Genomic DNA, 15267 nt, shown 5'->3' with positions numbered 1-15267 from the left:
GCCAGAAAAAAAGATGAACGGTGGATTTAGAAGGTGGCAAACCTTACTTTAATTCATAACTCGACTGTGTTCCTGTTACTATCTCAGTCACGGTAGTAACAGGAATGCAAAACATTAGCGCACGTTTTAAACAAGGAAAACGAAGCGGTGGAGTGAAACGAAAGACGTAAGTCATTCCATTATTAAACGGATCGTTTGTGTAAATGCTTCATATCTCGGATTTTATTTAAAATCCAATTAACGTTATCGCTCGCGCGGAAATAGCTATCACGAAAACATATTACTACGGTACTTAGAATCTCTGTTTATTATATTTACGGAATGTTTGTTATACCGTGACATCTAGTTTCTTCATCATGTGATGGAGAAACGTGAGGACCGCTAAACTGAAACCCAATGGTACGGACGTTGCTTTTATCCATGCCCAAATACTGTAATTTAATTATTTCAAAGTATCAATTATTAATTATTCTTAGGAAATCTACTAAAATGAAAATTTGTACTTTGAAAAATGACCATGCAGTTACTATTGAACTTGTTACTCGAAGTCTCGACAGAAATATCCATTTATCGACTCACCTATAAATATTGTCGTCCACTTTGAACGGGCGTGGAGTAGGAATGACACCGGAGTCGAAGATAACCGCGTGTTTGATCGGCACATCATCAGCATCCGTTCTCGTCAATTCAATTTTATAAACCACATCCTCACCATCGATCACCTATCGAAATGAAACGATAGTGGACACCTTTTCTTACGCTTCTTCTCAAAACTCATCGTCACCTTTCCGAACACGGTGTGCATCCCGTCCAACCATGGCGTAGGGATTGTTGTGATAAAGAATTGACAGCCGTTACTGTTCTTCCCAGAATTCGCCATACTCACGTACATGGGCCCGTTGTGACCGATATCAAAATTCTCGTCGTCGAAATACTTCCCGTAAATGCTGATCGATCCAGTGCCATTGCCGTGCTCTATATCTCCACCTATAGAGCACGGAAGTTACCAAAAAATTTCGAACGTTGTTGCAATTAATACCTTCGATTACCTTGTATCATAAACCTTCTGATCACTCGATGAAATCTGGTACCCTTGTACGTTTTTCCTGCTACACCAGTGGTTGACAAAGCGATGAAATTCTGCACGGTTTTGGGGACGACATCACCGAACAATCCTATGACGATTTTCCCCACCGGATGATCGTCGATCATGATGTCGAAGTAGACTTGATCGGTGACTGTGAGCTTGTTGTCGTTCTGCGAACAAAATTTCATACATCAGACGGGAACGCGAGGAAACTAATGGCTGTTTCATGAATTATTCCGAAAAATGCTTGATTTTCACGGCTTTCACGCGAGTCTAACTGCGTTTCGCGTGGCGCGTCGTGTACACGTGCTCGCAGAAAGTCGTCGACGGGATCGAACGTGCGCTAGCGTTAAGTAGATAAAGGAAACCATACGCAGACCGTACAAACGCGCGATGCTTCTGATCTATGTTTCGATCTTTACTTTATTCCTTCGTAATCGTAGCTTACGCTTGTGAATACGTTCCTTGAATTTCGTCAGATGATTTAATCGTCGGTTTCGCGCGGATTGAAACTGACGAAAATTTCCTTCGATATCCGACCGTTTCGTTTTTTATTTTCTCTCGATTCCGTTGCACCATTAACGCCGAATGCAGAAACGCGATTTCCTTAACGACGCTCAGGTAACGGTACGCAGAAAATCGCGGCTGCGTCCACGGAAATATCTCAGATTCAGCGCGAAACGGTACCTCTAAAGTTGCGACCAACGCGACCAGGCAGGCTATTATCAACAGGATCTTCATGACCTTACGATTCGGCTTAGGAGTTGCCGTGTTCTCCGACGTTTCCAGCTTCATCGCTCGACCCGCGCGACGCCTCAAATGCGATCAGAAGCACCGCGCGGAACTCGAACGCGCCCGAAGACGCTTGCGCGGAATACTCGCTAATCGTATTGCCACTAGATTCAATTTATTCGAGGGGAAGAACCACCACCAATCGCTAACAATACCGATTTCAGGATCAGATACTTACAAATTTTCTAATCGAACTCTGCACCCAGTTTCATTCTTTCCAGTCTGATCAGCTTATTCTAATCCAACGATCTATTTACTTTGATTAATCTCTTTCTACATTCATCACGTTTGATTCTCACGTATGAATGACATGTCATATTTCACGCGTATCTTTCTTCCATCATCTCTCGTTCACCTCGTTAGCAATTAACGCAAGATATTTCCATCCCCCTCCTAAATACTCGAGCATTCCGTTAGTATACAATTGTATAGCAACGTTTTCCTCGAGTTGTCGGATCTTTAACTTCGACTGGTCCTGATTAAATTCATATCGCGGCGGAGAAAAATCTGGAATTTCGACGAAAGGTACGCTACCGTACTCCGATCACGACGCGGAGCGAATCTTTCGCAAGGTCAAAGATCCTCGAAGCTCGGTCGTTCGAGCGACCCGCGGTGGAAGAGGCTCGTGAGCCGCGCTCGTCGAATACCGTTACTCCCGATCGTCGACCGACTCGAATATTATAAAAGCAGGGACCGTCGTCCGTCCGAGGATAGTCGTTTCGCGATGGAGAAGAGCCGTGGATCGCGTCCCGTCGCGTTTGCGTTCGTCCTCGCCGTCGTCCTCGTCGCGGAGGCAGCCGTGATCGATCGTCAGAAACGGGAGTTCGTGATACCCGACTGGATCGAGATCGTGGACGAGCCGGTCGCGGAGAACTCGAAGACCATCCAGAGAGCGGTCAGAGTGAGGGACGCGAAGATAACGTACGACGGCGCTCAAGTATGGAGGGTCCAAGGCTCAGAGGCGCAGAAGGATCTCGTGTCGAATGTTACCATGGACTTTCAGGAGTCTGGATGTTCGTAAACGTTCCGCTTTTTATTTCGAGCAGCTATCGTTTCGAGTAGCAGATAGAAGCTGTAGATTGAGAAAAATAATTATTATCGCTAGGATTTCCGAACGCTTAAAGCTATATCGTTTAAAATTTTGAAGACTGTCCGAGGATATTGGGATTCGTCTCCTTGCATGTCTCGTGTATCGACATCGCAATATGAATTTAATGAAATAAAATGAAAAATACCTTCCGAGTATTCTATTACGATAAAGGTAAAATATTTTTCGTTTCTGTTCCTTACACAGTACTTTCCCTGTGGGTCGGCAACGATACGGTAGTCGACGTGATGGTCCGTTCAGAAGAGATCCCAAGGGTGTCTCGTTACTTGAAGCAAAAAGATTTACAATACCAGGTAGTAATCGAAGATCTGCAGCGAGCAATCGACGAGGAGAATCCATCGCTTTCCGAGGAGCAGATGGAGGAGCTGCAAGGGCGTAAAGGTTTGGATCGTCCTGATAAGAAAATCTCTCGACGCGCATCTCGAGCCGCATTCCGTACTTACGCTTCAATTTCTTTCGCTTAACGTTCTCATCTCTGATCGAATCTCGCGCTAAATTAGCGATTGGATTCGATTTTCAGCTACCACGATACGTCGACGATAAAACGAGCCGCTATCGCTGTCCGACAGCAGAACGATGTCTCGCTTGCTGTTGTTACACGTTCCGTTGATGGGCGACCCTGCGACAGCATGTTTAAACATTATCGCGCAGTCGAGTCACGTAGCGAAGAAAGCCGCAAGCAACAATCGCTGTCCGTACTTAGCCGTCGATTAGAAAGTGATCTTGATAAGCGAGGCTCGTCAAGACGAATCATTTCGTCGTTGCAAAATACGTTCCCCAGTAAATCGATGAAATTTCTATCCGCTTAACGACGTTCTAATGCCCTCTCTCGTGTAACACCATCGGTCCACGTTTCCAACGCGATCGTACGCGTCGCGATCGTTCAATCGCGATATTTCGCTGGATGGCTATTTTCAACGGGAAGGTACCTACGTACCAGGTTACCGACCCCGTCGCGATTTAACCCGTTAACCCAGTTTCGGTTTATCGACAATGCTGATTAACATTAACAGTTATATGTGCTGGCGTCTGTCGACGGGTGGCGCGCGTGTACGCGGCCCGTCCGCTAAGCACGTGCCGCCGAAACGTTTCCACGAGCGTGGCCGTTTCGATCGCGGCCCCGTTATCCCCGTTTACCCGCCGATCGTTTAGATTCACGTTGGCAAACGGCCCGATTCGAAAGCGGCACGGTGAAACGAAATCTTTCGTCTGGTATTCGACGATCGGCGCGCATTTCGAAGCGGTCCTGTTTTCGCGAAACGGGATAATCGAATGCGAGACGCGGCGCGTTCCCTCGCGGATTCATCGGTTGCAATCTCGAGAGGCGGGCGAAACCGCGCGACTGAACACTGAGCCAATCTGAGTGATTTTCTAGCTCGTTACGCTTGGTGGCAGGGAGTAGCGAGCATGGTGCCAGGTAGATATTCACGTCCTCGTCCGCTTCGTTACCCCGTAGCTAGCGTACACGGTGTGGGTGGCCCTTGGCGCTTCAGGGGTGAGCTTCTCGCGCGTATAATCCGCTTCGTTGATTCAGAACCGTGATCGTTGCGCTCTCATCTCCGTTGAATTCGTTACCATTCTTTTGCAACGCGAACACCGATAACTGGTTGCTCTTTAAACGTTCGCCTCTGAATCCACGGAGCGGAAACGTTCTCACGTGTCGTTTAAGGACACTGGACGTGCAACCTGTAAATAATCTTGAAGGTATACCTGTCAGGTCATCGAATGGAGTGGTCCAGCTACCATCGACTGGATGACATCCACGGTTACCTCGATTTCCTCGCGGAGACATTCCCGGACGTTTGCTCCGTCGTCAGTATCGGTAATTCCGTCGAGGGAAGACCGCTCAAGGTGAGAATCGAAACGATTCGAGTCGACGATCTGAAACAATAATTAATATAAGTTCCTACGTAGGTCATACGAATCAGCAACGGAAAACCGAACGCGCCAGCGTTGTGGATCGACGGTGGTATCCATGCGCGCGAATGGATCTCACCAGCGGCAGTCACTTACATAATCAACCATCTAGTCGAGAACAGCGAGACACTCGAGGCTGATTATTATATCCTCCCCGTGGCGAACCCCGATGGGTACGTATCTAGAAGCACAGCGATCGCATCACTTTGAAAAGCCATTGATTTTTGCCAAACTATCGACTCGCAGGTACGAGTACACGTTCACGAAAGATCGTTTATGGAGGAAGAACCGGAAACGTTCAGTGGGCAGTCTCTGCACCGGTGTCGATCTCAACAGAAACTTTGGGTACCGATGGGGTGGCATGGGAACCAGCAAGGATCCGTGTCGTGAAATTTACGCAGGCTCTGGACCATTCTCAGAGCCGGAAACCAACGCCATTCGATATTTCTTCGAGGCCAGCGCTGCTAATTTCAAGGTGGGTCCCTAGTTTCGTACCCTATCGTTCGATTTCTTTCGCGTGCTTTCGTTGCAACCGTTCAATCGATTCCCCAGGCGTATCTGACGTTCCACTCTTACGGACAATACATTCTATACCCGTGGGGTTACGACAAACGCGTCCCGCCAGATTACGCCGATCTGGAGCGGGTCGGCAGGCAAGTATCAGCGGCGATGCGGAAAGCAGGTGGCGCGAGCAGCGCTTACACGGTCGGGAATAGCGCTACCACCCTTTACGCTGCCTCTGGTGGCTCCGACGACTGGGCCAAGGCCATTCTGAAAATGAAGTACACTTACACGATCGAATTGAGGGACACCGGGAAGCACGGTTTCGTTTTACCCGCACGTTACATCGTCCCGACGGCGAAGGAAGCGCTAGCCGCGGTGATGGTCGTCACGGAAGCGTGCAAATCGTTGTAATCGTTAAGTCACACCGTGATTGTATAAATCTGAGTCGGTATTGGTCCATCGTATGTATGCCGCATCTGTCTATTGTAATTATTAGCGAATAAGACGATTATTATTATTTATTGAATAAAAATGAAAATTGAACAAAAGTTAGTAGCAGTGATTATTTGTGAATAACTTAACAGTGAACGCGCTCATCGAGGTTTCCGCTGAGGTCTTCGGATCTGCTGTACGATGGATTAATGTGGTCTATGCGGTTCGTTCTTTGTCGATGAGCAACGCGTCCTAATGCTCTAAGCCTCGTAGAATTCTCAAAGGTACCCGCACGCATCGGATCGAAGAATTGACGTATTTTTACATATTATCGTTTCCTTTTCTCCTGAAATCTGTTTCCAATATGCTCAAAAATCTGTTCTGATCAGTGTCTTTTTCGGACTTATCCGCAAAACTTTGTTAGCCGAAGGGTGTCGCAACGTAGTATTTGGCTGTAGCGCGCATGCGAGGGAGAGAGAAAGCACTGGCGCTTCCGCAGTGCTCGAGTCTGGTTTCATTTTATTTCTTTGGAATTTTGTCGAGTTTATTGCCGCGATGCACCTGACACACGCTCGTGGCACCCACTCTGAGAACCTCTGACTCGGCTAATATCCTATAAATGAATCTCAGGAAAATAGTGAACCCGTCCGAGCCAAGTCGCATGCGCGAACACGAATAAAACAGTAACGAGTTCGTCACTAAGTAGTCGTTGGTACTTATACCCATGTATTTTTGACAAGATACGCAGTACGTATTGACAGTGTTGTGTTTCTCTTGAACCTTGTACACGTCTAAATAATTGTCTCTACTAAAATCCGGACCCAGCTTCGTAATTTTGCTTAAGCATTATTACCAGTGTGTTCGACACGTGCCTATACGTATGAATTTCAGTTTTCCGTTTCCTTACAAAACGGTGGAGAAAAAAATCAAACGAAATTTATTTAAAACTCGGTGGAACGCGTGACAAGAGCGAACAAAGCGATGACAAAAATTCAAGCTCATGTTATCAAGTGCGAACGATCGAGGGAAGTGACAAGAATGGCGTGCAATTAAGATCCTTGAATAAAATCGCAGAAACTAGCGCTGACTTTAAAAAGACAAAAAGCAACGGAGGAAAGTTTAGAAGAGAAGTTATATATAATAATAATTCAAGCCAAACAGAGTTGGTTCCTCGCGTGAAAGAGGCAGCGCGCTGTAAATACAACAGGTCGTGATTGAAATTTAAGCAATAACTCAGAGCTATAGACTACTAGAAGATTATTGAGACAAAATATTTCGATCAATCGTCTCTGCTAAGTGCTTATAAATGTCATAGATCGAAAGATCAATTTTATTTCGTGCAGCATATACTTTGCGTACTCGTATCTTTGCGAGCGATACGTTCTGTCTCTACGAAAGATTCATACGAATAAATTATACAGTCATATACTCTCGCAAATGCTAAAACGTCTACCCTTTGTGTGCGCACGCGTGTCTCTCTCCTTTTCTCTTTTCCTCTTTCCCGCTTTCTTGTTTCCTCGTGTGTCATTAATAATGATTGCAAACCAAACTTACATAATTGCGATGCGAGTAGCAAGGTAACAGTCTCAGGATAAATTTTCTATACGATTAAACGTAACGCGTTACACGAATCTCATACGATAATCTTTTCTCAGCCAACAGAGCGACTGTTGTCGCACCCACGTTGTTAGGACGACAACACAAGCGAGAACTAACTGTACGCGACGAACAGGCCCGTAATTATATATAATTATAGTAAAGGAACAATCAAAATAGCATCGGTAAGCACGAGCGGCGCTGGCAACGACATTTAACGCAGCTATTTTTCGAAGCGTGAAAATATTTGACCAGCGACCAGTCACTGTTCAACCGTTCAACGGAGAAGCTTTCACGGAAAGTCGTACGGATTATTCTAAACAGTGGGACAATCAAGACTGGTCTTTCGAATAGTTGCGCCTGATATCGGTGCCAATCTCGGAGGTACACAAAAATAAGCTAGTCATACACGTTCTCCGCTTTTTGCGAACAAATTAGCCGCATGTATTGATTCCCAAAGCTGTCTACCAGGACCGTTTTTAGACGTTGTTTTCGTACGTATACATTTCAAACAGATGAAATATCGTGTTTACATATAACAATCAAGCAGGACGGCCTCTTTCTTTCGCAAGCGATACAGAAACGAAGCACGGTAAAGGAACAACGAGAAATCGTCGGGAAGCTGCAGTGAGACCAGCCAAAAAAAAAAAACCGGAAGATATTAAGAAATTAGGCGGTCGGAAGCGTTTATCAACGAGGTTGAGAATGTTCCATTTTATTTTTATTTATAAAATGTAAGAGACGCCTTAATAATATAGCAGACAATTATATTCCCGTTTTTTTTTTAAGTAAAAAAATATTTTGTTCTTAAACTGAAACCATCTCGCCTTCCGCGTCCTTATGTTCTCGTTTAATTGAATGGTATACAGAAATTTTCCAGTCAAATATATGGACAATAAAATTAAATCTGATGCATCACAATTGATATTTTCGTTCTTCTCCCCTCCTGCTTGGTTTTCTCATCTCACTCCTTTCTTCTTTCACTTCGATTATCATTTTTAACCAAATTAAAATAACAGCACTTAATAGTTAAATCGCATGTCAATTAAACTGTACACCTCTGTTATACGGAACGAAATATATTTGTTCAGTTAATCATTACGTTCCGGATCGCAAATGAACGTATGCCTACAGAAAGAAGAACAAACGAATAACGATAACACGCAATATTCTCATTCTACCGTACCTAGTTCTTCTAGTTCCTTTTATCCAATTATTCTCTTTGTTCTTCTCCGTTTCCTATGCTCACTGGTTGCGTGTAACAAAAAAAAAAAAGGAAAAGAAAAAAAGATATGACCGTTTGCTCATCATCAGATTCGCCTCTTCATTTTATCAGATATCGGTTCAAATCGTTGCTCGATATTACCAACGCTGCTGCTATATAATAATAGATACGTTACAATTGGGCGCGTTTATTTAACAATGCCGACAAAATGAAACTATAATACATTTAATCATTCGTATGCGTAGCTTTGTTGATAAATCCTCCGTTTCGACAGGCAAGCAATCGACCGGTTAATGAAAATTAATAATTTCGACGGTTTAATTTAGACGGCGGTAGATCTTCCAAATCTGTGACTATTGCTATTATATCCTACGCTTTTATACGGCAGGCAAGGATTTTCAGTCGTGGCGCAGTTGAGCTTAAGCTGACTGCAACCCATGCATCTGTTGCAGTTACAATACATGCCCTCGCCGCAAATTCCGAAAACTTGGTCGGGTCCGCCGCACTTTTCATCAGGTCCCTGGAAAAATAAATACGATTCACGTCGAGACTATGTTGAACACTTTTATACCCATTAATACAATCACTGACCTTAGCGCACTGTAGAACGTCGCAAGCAATCGACTTTACGATACCATATTCGCATCTATCACACATATCACCGCATCCTTTACAAACATCTTGTTTTTGCCTCGTCCATGGAAAGCCGGAACATTCATCGAACCTAATCGATCGAAGCATATTATTAGTAATCACTGATAGTGAACGAAATCCATTCGAGAATGCAACAGTATGGATCAGTGTTTCTCGAACTTTCCTGGTCGATGGCACGTTAAAAATATCTGGATTGTGGCACACCGAAATATAAGATAAGATTCTTTTCATTCAAACCCAAGCGATTTTAATTGTTTGTCGAAAACCCTTGACAGCACGTTTGACGACCTCTCACGGCACAGGTTGAGAAACACTGGTATAGATATACAAATTCTTACCGGAAGAGAATTACGAGCACTATGACTACGCGGATGAATTGTGCAAACATTTTGCTTCGTGTTGATCTGAAAGAAAAATTTCAGTATATTCGATCGATTTGATTGAAGTAAAATAAACGGTTGTTAAATTAATCAAGTAACATTGTAAAGATATTATATACTCTAATCGTACGTTACGAAGGGGGTGGATAATCCATCTTCTTTGTCGAATCTACGAATCGAGATACGATTTATACGCTTAAAAAAATAAGCTTGTATTTTACTGGTCAGTATTTTAATGCCTTTCGTCAGTAATTAAATATTAAGTGTCAGTATTTAATATAAAGGGTCAGTATCCTTTGGAAATATGCGAAATCCCCTACTGGCTGCTTTATATTGTCCGTTTGTTGATGTAACCAACTAAACTAATTTGACTGTTTAGTATTTTTCTACTGACCCTTTTCCAAACAAAATACTGACCAAAAGTTGATTTAAATACCGAACAAAAATAGATTTAAATACTGACCATTTAATTAGTTGCCAAAAAAATACAAGACGCGTAATAGGCAGCAACAGAATTTCATGAACAAGCTAAACAGAACAAGGTTACTCATTCCTTTTACGCCCCTTACACTGTTTCTCTTCCTTTATGTACATTTACTTACTTTCGACAGTTTTTATATACTCTAGTTTCGTTGTGTGCCTTCTGATCTAGAGCCACACTCCTAAATCGATCCTAGAATTCCCATTAAAGGTATAATATTTATTCCTCGCTGTAAGAAAACGTTTCATTTGTATACCTTCCGGTACTCTCAATGCCTCTTCTGTACACGCCTCTTTCTTTCCAACAAGAGAACAAGAGAAAAACCTACGTAACTGGATCATCGTATATCGTATTTATGTATTTGACTCTGCATAAGCATAAGTGATGAATCTCTAAATAGGCTAGCCGAGCTACAGCCTACGAAGGAAAATCTTCAATGACGGACATATTTTTTCAACTTATCAACTTCGCCGAATTTCTTATCTCTCCTTTCCAGTGGCGGCTCATGGTTAAAATTAGTGGGGGCTGCTGCACCGTTCCATGCAAAGATTTTTCAATCTTTCTCATGAACTAGAGGATGGCTACTTACGTTAAGCTTAAGGATCGCGCATTGTACAAGTACAAAGAAAGAATGAAAGAAAATGAGGCTCGCTATATTAAACGTTATCGATAACGTCAAGTGGAAATAGGGGCTGTTACAGTTCCACAGTGTCTACACGCGAGTCGCCACTGCTCTTTTCGGTTCTCGGTAACGAACCATACGGCTTGGCGACAGAGCGTGACGGTCGGTTGTAAGAAATATAGTATAAGCGGCAATTTTGTTCAGCCTATAGGCGACACGTTTCTATATCTGCCTCTGAGAAGTATACGTATCTGAACGAATATGCATAACCAAGTGAATTCGTTTCCAAATAAAAAATGCTAAGTGGAGAACGTAAACGTGAAGGATCAATTTGATTTGTAAAAATGTGAATTTGAAGGTATCAGTACTATGCAAGCGTGCGACCGTAAGAGGACATGCATCGGTTATTGGTTCTTGAACACGTCACAACTTATCTCTGGAACGGAGATCGAGCTCGAATGAAAACCCCGTGCATAATGTGTTACAATATATTACAGCGTAATTACGACTACCGGTCACACCATGTGTAACAGACATTTCTTACAGCCTTGTGCACGCGCAGCTGTACACGGAGCTTTCGTTCGAAGAATCCATTGAGTGTCAGACCGACGAGGAATACCGACGTAACGACTCTCGTGGTTTCCACCCTTTTTTTACGAATATCTCGAGAACCGAAAGGAACCGACAATTGCATGCATAAGAGAAAAATTGCCCAAAATATGATTCCTACATATTCGAGGTACGCAAAATTACGAAAAATTAGAAAAATCAGAGATCAGCGGTTCTAAATATCAAGCGACATATTTTAATTTGCGTTTAGCAAGCGAAATATGAATCGAATGCGATTTCTATTCACGACTATAATTGATGACTTTTCGTCGAACAGAACTATAACTCTTCCTAGTTTTGCTTCACTTTTTATCCGCAATTTATATTAGAAACATCTGCTCTGCGTTCGACTTGTACGCTCGTCATTGCTTGATCTAATTTCGCGCTCTGAGAGGTTTGTAAAACTAAATCCACCGCATATTACGTAGAAAATTTATACAAGCTGATAGAAATAGTATTGGTTCCTCGTACGGAATATTTCATTTTTACCTGTATCGTCAAGTGTCATTTTTTCGTAACACTTATGCTTTTATATAACGATCTCTGTGCATTATAAATTTTCATTACACCATTCTATTATTACCATGCCACACTAAGTCGAACAGTGAACGATGATAAAAAAAAAAATGATTAAATTCAATAACATCGATACATTCTGCGAGCATTTGCACTGCCTTAAATATGAAATATTAAACAACGGTTGTTTGTTTTCAGATTGCACGTATGAAGCATCGTATCAAGGCAAAGTTAACGTTAATGTCCCGTGAAAATACAAATCCGGTACTTACTAGTGCGCGTAGACTAGTAAAAGTCTTTCGATCACCTTCAGTTTCATCTCGTTCAACTCTATCTCGTTACCACTTTACTTGCCGTTACTTCATTTCAATCGATTTTACTTTTCTTCTACTTCAGTTTCACCGACACCGTTGCTAATAAATTATAAGTATAGAACAGCAACAGCGAAGAGTATCAGCGAATATATTAAAGGTACGATAAAAGTCTGTACGGATTTACAATTTATTTCAAGCATGTCTTATTTAATATCTCCGTATTCCTCTCTGCCGTATCCCAGCTCTTTACCTTTCTCTCAATCGCATGCATTCTTCCGGCCCTCTTTTCTCTCGTTTGTCCTCGCATCGAACTTAACAACAACCGTGGCCGTAAAAGAAATTGGAAAAGAAAGAAGCAATACAAAAGAAAAGAGTTGCACACAAAAATAAATACATTACACACAGGAAAAATTGGACTTAAACTTATGTAATATGAAACGACGAACGGACGACCGTTACGAAAGCATAGAGAACGCACTCGGTGCTCACCCTAAGACGAATATTCTTCCACGTATGCCTGGCTGCGTAGATTTGAATGATAACGACGGTTTTCTCTGTGCCAGGAGTGGAAAATGTGGGAACGCGAAAGAAGACACGAATATGCGAAGACGGAAAGTTGAATGTGCCATTGAAGTCAACTGGGCTTTGTTTTATAGGACCGCGAAGAAAGGGCGAGAAAATCAACGGTGGGGGCGGATGGGGGAAGAAAATACGCGTCCGTTCATTTAATAATCAATCTATCTATTATCGTTTCTACCCCAAGAGATGATCCTGGTTGTCAAGCGAAACTGTTGCCTCGCGTATTAATTATCCCTACAAGGCGTCGACGCCCGTTCGGACGCGTCCTCTCTTATTTCCGCAAATTTTCTTGACGGCCGTCTATTAACATGCAAATCTCTCTGATCGAGCGTTACGAAAAACAACCGCGATCATTCGTTGACACGTTATTTGCAGTAGCCACGCTCCAATAACGGACCTTCCAAATCGAATAGTTAATTGTACGTAGGGTGTCGAATAATCGTATGAATACGTTTAGGAACCGCTCGCAAGTTTTCCCGTGTTTCGCCGCTCACCTGTTACGAACGGATCACGAGGATAACTCGTGTTTAAGAGAAAAGTAATGGCGATTCTAGTAACGTGCAAGTTTACTCGAAAAACGTACGGTACCATGCGTATATCTTACAGATTTCTTCTAGCTGCCCTTAAATAGCGTCGAAATACGAGAGACAAACCTTGTATTAGTTGCATTTGGGATTTCAAAGTGAAGAGAAAGGGAGAGAGAGAAAGGGACGGAAAGAGAGAGGAATAATGGTGAACAAATTTCTTTGGATAACCAGCTAGACTTTACATCACGATTGTTCTTTATGCGAAGGTACCAGCAAAATGATCTGGCAACGATTCACCGCGTTCCTCACGCGAATCTACGAGCCCATTGATCGAGCGGAGATCCTTTTTCTTAAGATGAAGAATATCTCTATGATGATGAATCAAATTTTATTTCTAACGCTGGCCGATCGTGTATTCATATCGGAACCGAAGATGACATGCCTTTACACGTTAATGTTTTACAACGTGATCACGTACGCGATTAGTTACGTTAAGGAGTTGATCGAGAAAGAGGACTGGTCGCCTTACGTGACCCTCACCGAAAGATCCAAAATCAAACACCTGGCCATGTCGGCTACGAAAATTGTCTTCGAATGGACGAAAGCCGTGACGTTTATCGTTACGTTAACGTTCATGCTTCTTGTTTTTGGTTTGGAACAGGGTCTTGAACATTACAAGTGAGTAGCGGGAATTGAAATTTGGTTAACCGTTTGAGTGCCACTAGACTTCTGGAGAAATCTAAATCGAGAAGTCCCAAGCCGCGCGATTTCGCAGTCTTTCTACTTATCAGCAGCGAAGCTTACATTATTATTGTTGTACCATTACTATTGTTATACCATTCCTACAAGCGTTCAGCGTCGGGTCAATTTGGCTCTTCTCGTCGAGTAGTTGGCAGTTTTAAGCATTGAGAACAAGGAGGAGCGCGATAGCGTTGTCTGGCACTTAAACAGTTAAGAAGAGGAATAGGATAGAGGTACAATAGGAAAGGTGATGAATATTAATTTTATGCATGTAACACTGTTATAGACCATCGACCATTTACACAACGATAACGTGGATCTATTATTTGGCGACGGAGAAAGTTTTCGTTGAAATGTTCCCATCGATCTTGAAGTTTCTTCGCTTGGAAATATTTGAGAACCTCGAAGAATTTTACGCCCCGGTGATACTGAAATCGTTTACAATTAGCGCGACAGCTTTCCTCGTTTTAATATTATCACCGCGAGCTTCATGGAAGTCTCTGCTAGCCGCGACTTACTTAAACATATATTTAAGTTTGAAGGACCTGCTGCGAGTATCTGGCGCCGCGTTAAAGCTCGAACGCAGAATCTTGAGCCCCTACAGAAGAGCTACGCCCGAAGAAATCAAGCAATTCGACGACGTTTGCCCTGTTTGCCTTTGCAACATGACCAGGGCGAGAATAACACCCTGCTATCATCTTTTTCACGCGGACTGTTTACGCCAATGGCTGAAAACCAGCGACGCTTGCCCGATGTGCAAAAGGGAATTGAAATTTCAATCAGCCTTAGTCCAATAATTAACGCAGCGATTAGTTACAATTTTCATTATTCCCATAAGATTGTACTGTCTGTATGTTACATTCAAATTGTACTAGGTACTCTCTCCAGTGGCGTCCGGTGACGTGCTGATAGGGAAGCTGTGTTTCCATGAAGATTATAAACAAACAGGGTACTCCGCACACGGGCGCCATATAAAACAATAAATTTATTTATTTTATACTGTATTATTTTTTTTCAAATTTATCTCGATTCTAAAATAGATGCAACATGAATATTCTGACACAAATAATCGCGCGATACGTATTTGTTATTTATATTTTAGAAAAGGATACAAGGATAGCGACGTTCCCACAGCTTCCATGTCCCGATAACTATACCTCGTCAACGCCATTTCAATTAATTT

At 42.8% G+C, this 15267-nt stretch overlaps 4 protein-coding genes across 5 annotated transcripts; 2 read left to right on the top strand and 2 right to left on the bottom strand.

The window, feature by feature from the left end:
* Positions 1 to 304: 304 nt before the first annotated feature.
* Positions 305 to 1915, bottom strand: LOC143432548 (peptidyl-prolyl cis-trans isomerase 6). The gene is made up of 5 exons (XM_076909211.1): positions 1775 to 1915; positions 1050 to 1257; positions 785 to 987; positions 580 to 722; positions 305 to 431 (listed from the first exon to the last, which is right to left on the bottom strand). Exons 1-5 carry the CDS (start codon positions 1880 to 1882, stop codon positions 329 to 331), a joined length of 765 nt encoding a protein of 254 aa, XP_076765326.1. The 5' UTR covers positions 1883 to 1915; the 3' UTR covers positions 305 to 328.
* Positions 1916 to 2603: 688 nt separating this feature from the next.
* Positions 2604 to 5852, top strand: LOC143432553 (carboxypeptidase B). Its single transcript, XM_076909220.1, has 7 exons — positions 2604 to 2892; positions 3174 to 3368; positions 4363 to 4482; positions 4705 to 4838; positions 4902 to 5077; positions 5151 to 5379; positions 5457 to 5852. Exons 1-7 carry the CDS (start codon positions 2604 to 2606, stop codon positions 5817 to 5819), a joined length of 1506 nt encoding a protein of 501 aa, XP_076765335.1. The 3' UTR covers positions 5820 to 5852.
* Positions 5853 to 8983: 3131 nt separating this feature from the next.
* Positions 8984 to 9703, bottom strand: Qbp-1 (Queen brain-selective protein-1). Its single transcript, XM_076898983.1, has 3 exons — positions 9654 to 9703; positions 9253 to 9385; positions 8984 to 9181 (listed from the first exon to the last, which is right to left on the bottom strand). Exons 1-3 carry the CDS (start codon positions 9701 to 9703, stop codon positions 8984 to 8986), a joined length of 381 nt encoding a protein of 126 aa, XP_076755098.1.
* A 2451-nt stretch (positions 9704 to 12154) lies between these two features.
* On the top strand, positions 12155 to 14950 carry LOC143423361 (uncharacterized). 2 transcript variants are annotated; one of them, XM_076894624.1, is made up of 3 exons: positions 12155 to 12197; positions 13610 to 14021; positions 14371 to 14950. In XM_076894624.1, exons 1-3 carry the CDS (start codon positions 12164 to 12166, stop codon positions 14879 to 14881), a joined length of 957 nt encoding a protein of 318 aa, XP_076750739.1. In that variant the 5' UTR covers positions 12155 to 12163; the 3' UTR covers positions 14882 to 14950. The 2 variants fall into 2 exon arrangements, with proteins under 2 accessions (XP_076750739.1, XP_076750748.1); XM_076894633.1 differs by lacking the exon at positions 12155 to 12197 and adding an exon at positions 12378 to 12394.
* Positions 14951 to 15267: the final 317 nt, after the last annotated feature.

The sequence above is a fragment of the Xylocopa sonorina genome, chromosome 1, assembly GCF_050948175.1.
Source record: "Xylocopa sonorina isolate GNS202 chromosome 1, iyXylSono1_principal, whole genome shotgun sequence".
Classification (NCBI taxonomy): Eukaryota; Metazoa; Arthropoda; class Insecta; order Hymenoptera; family Apidae; genus Xylocopa; species Xylocopa sonorina.
This window is presented reverse-complemented; position numbering and strand designations above follow the sequence as displayed.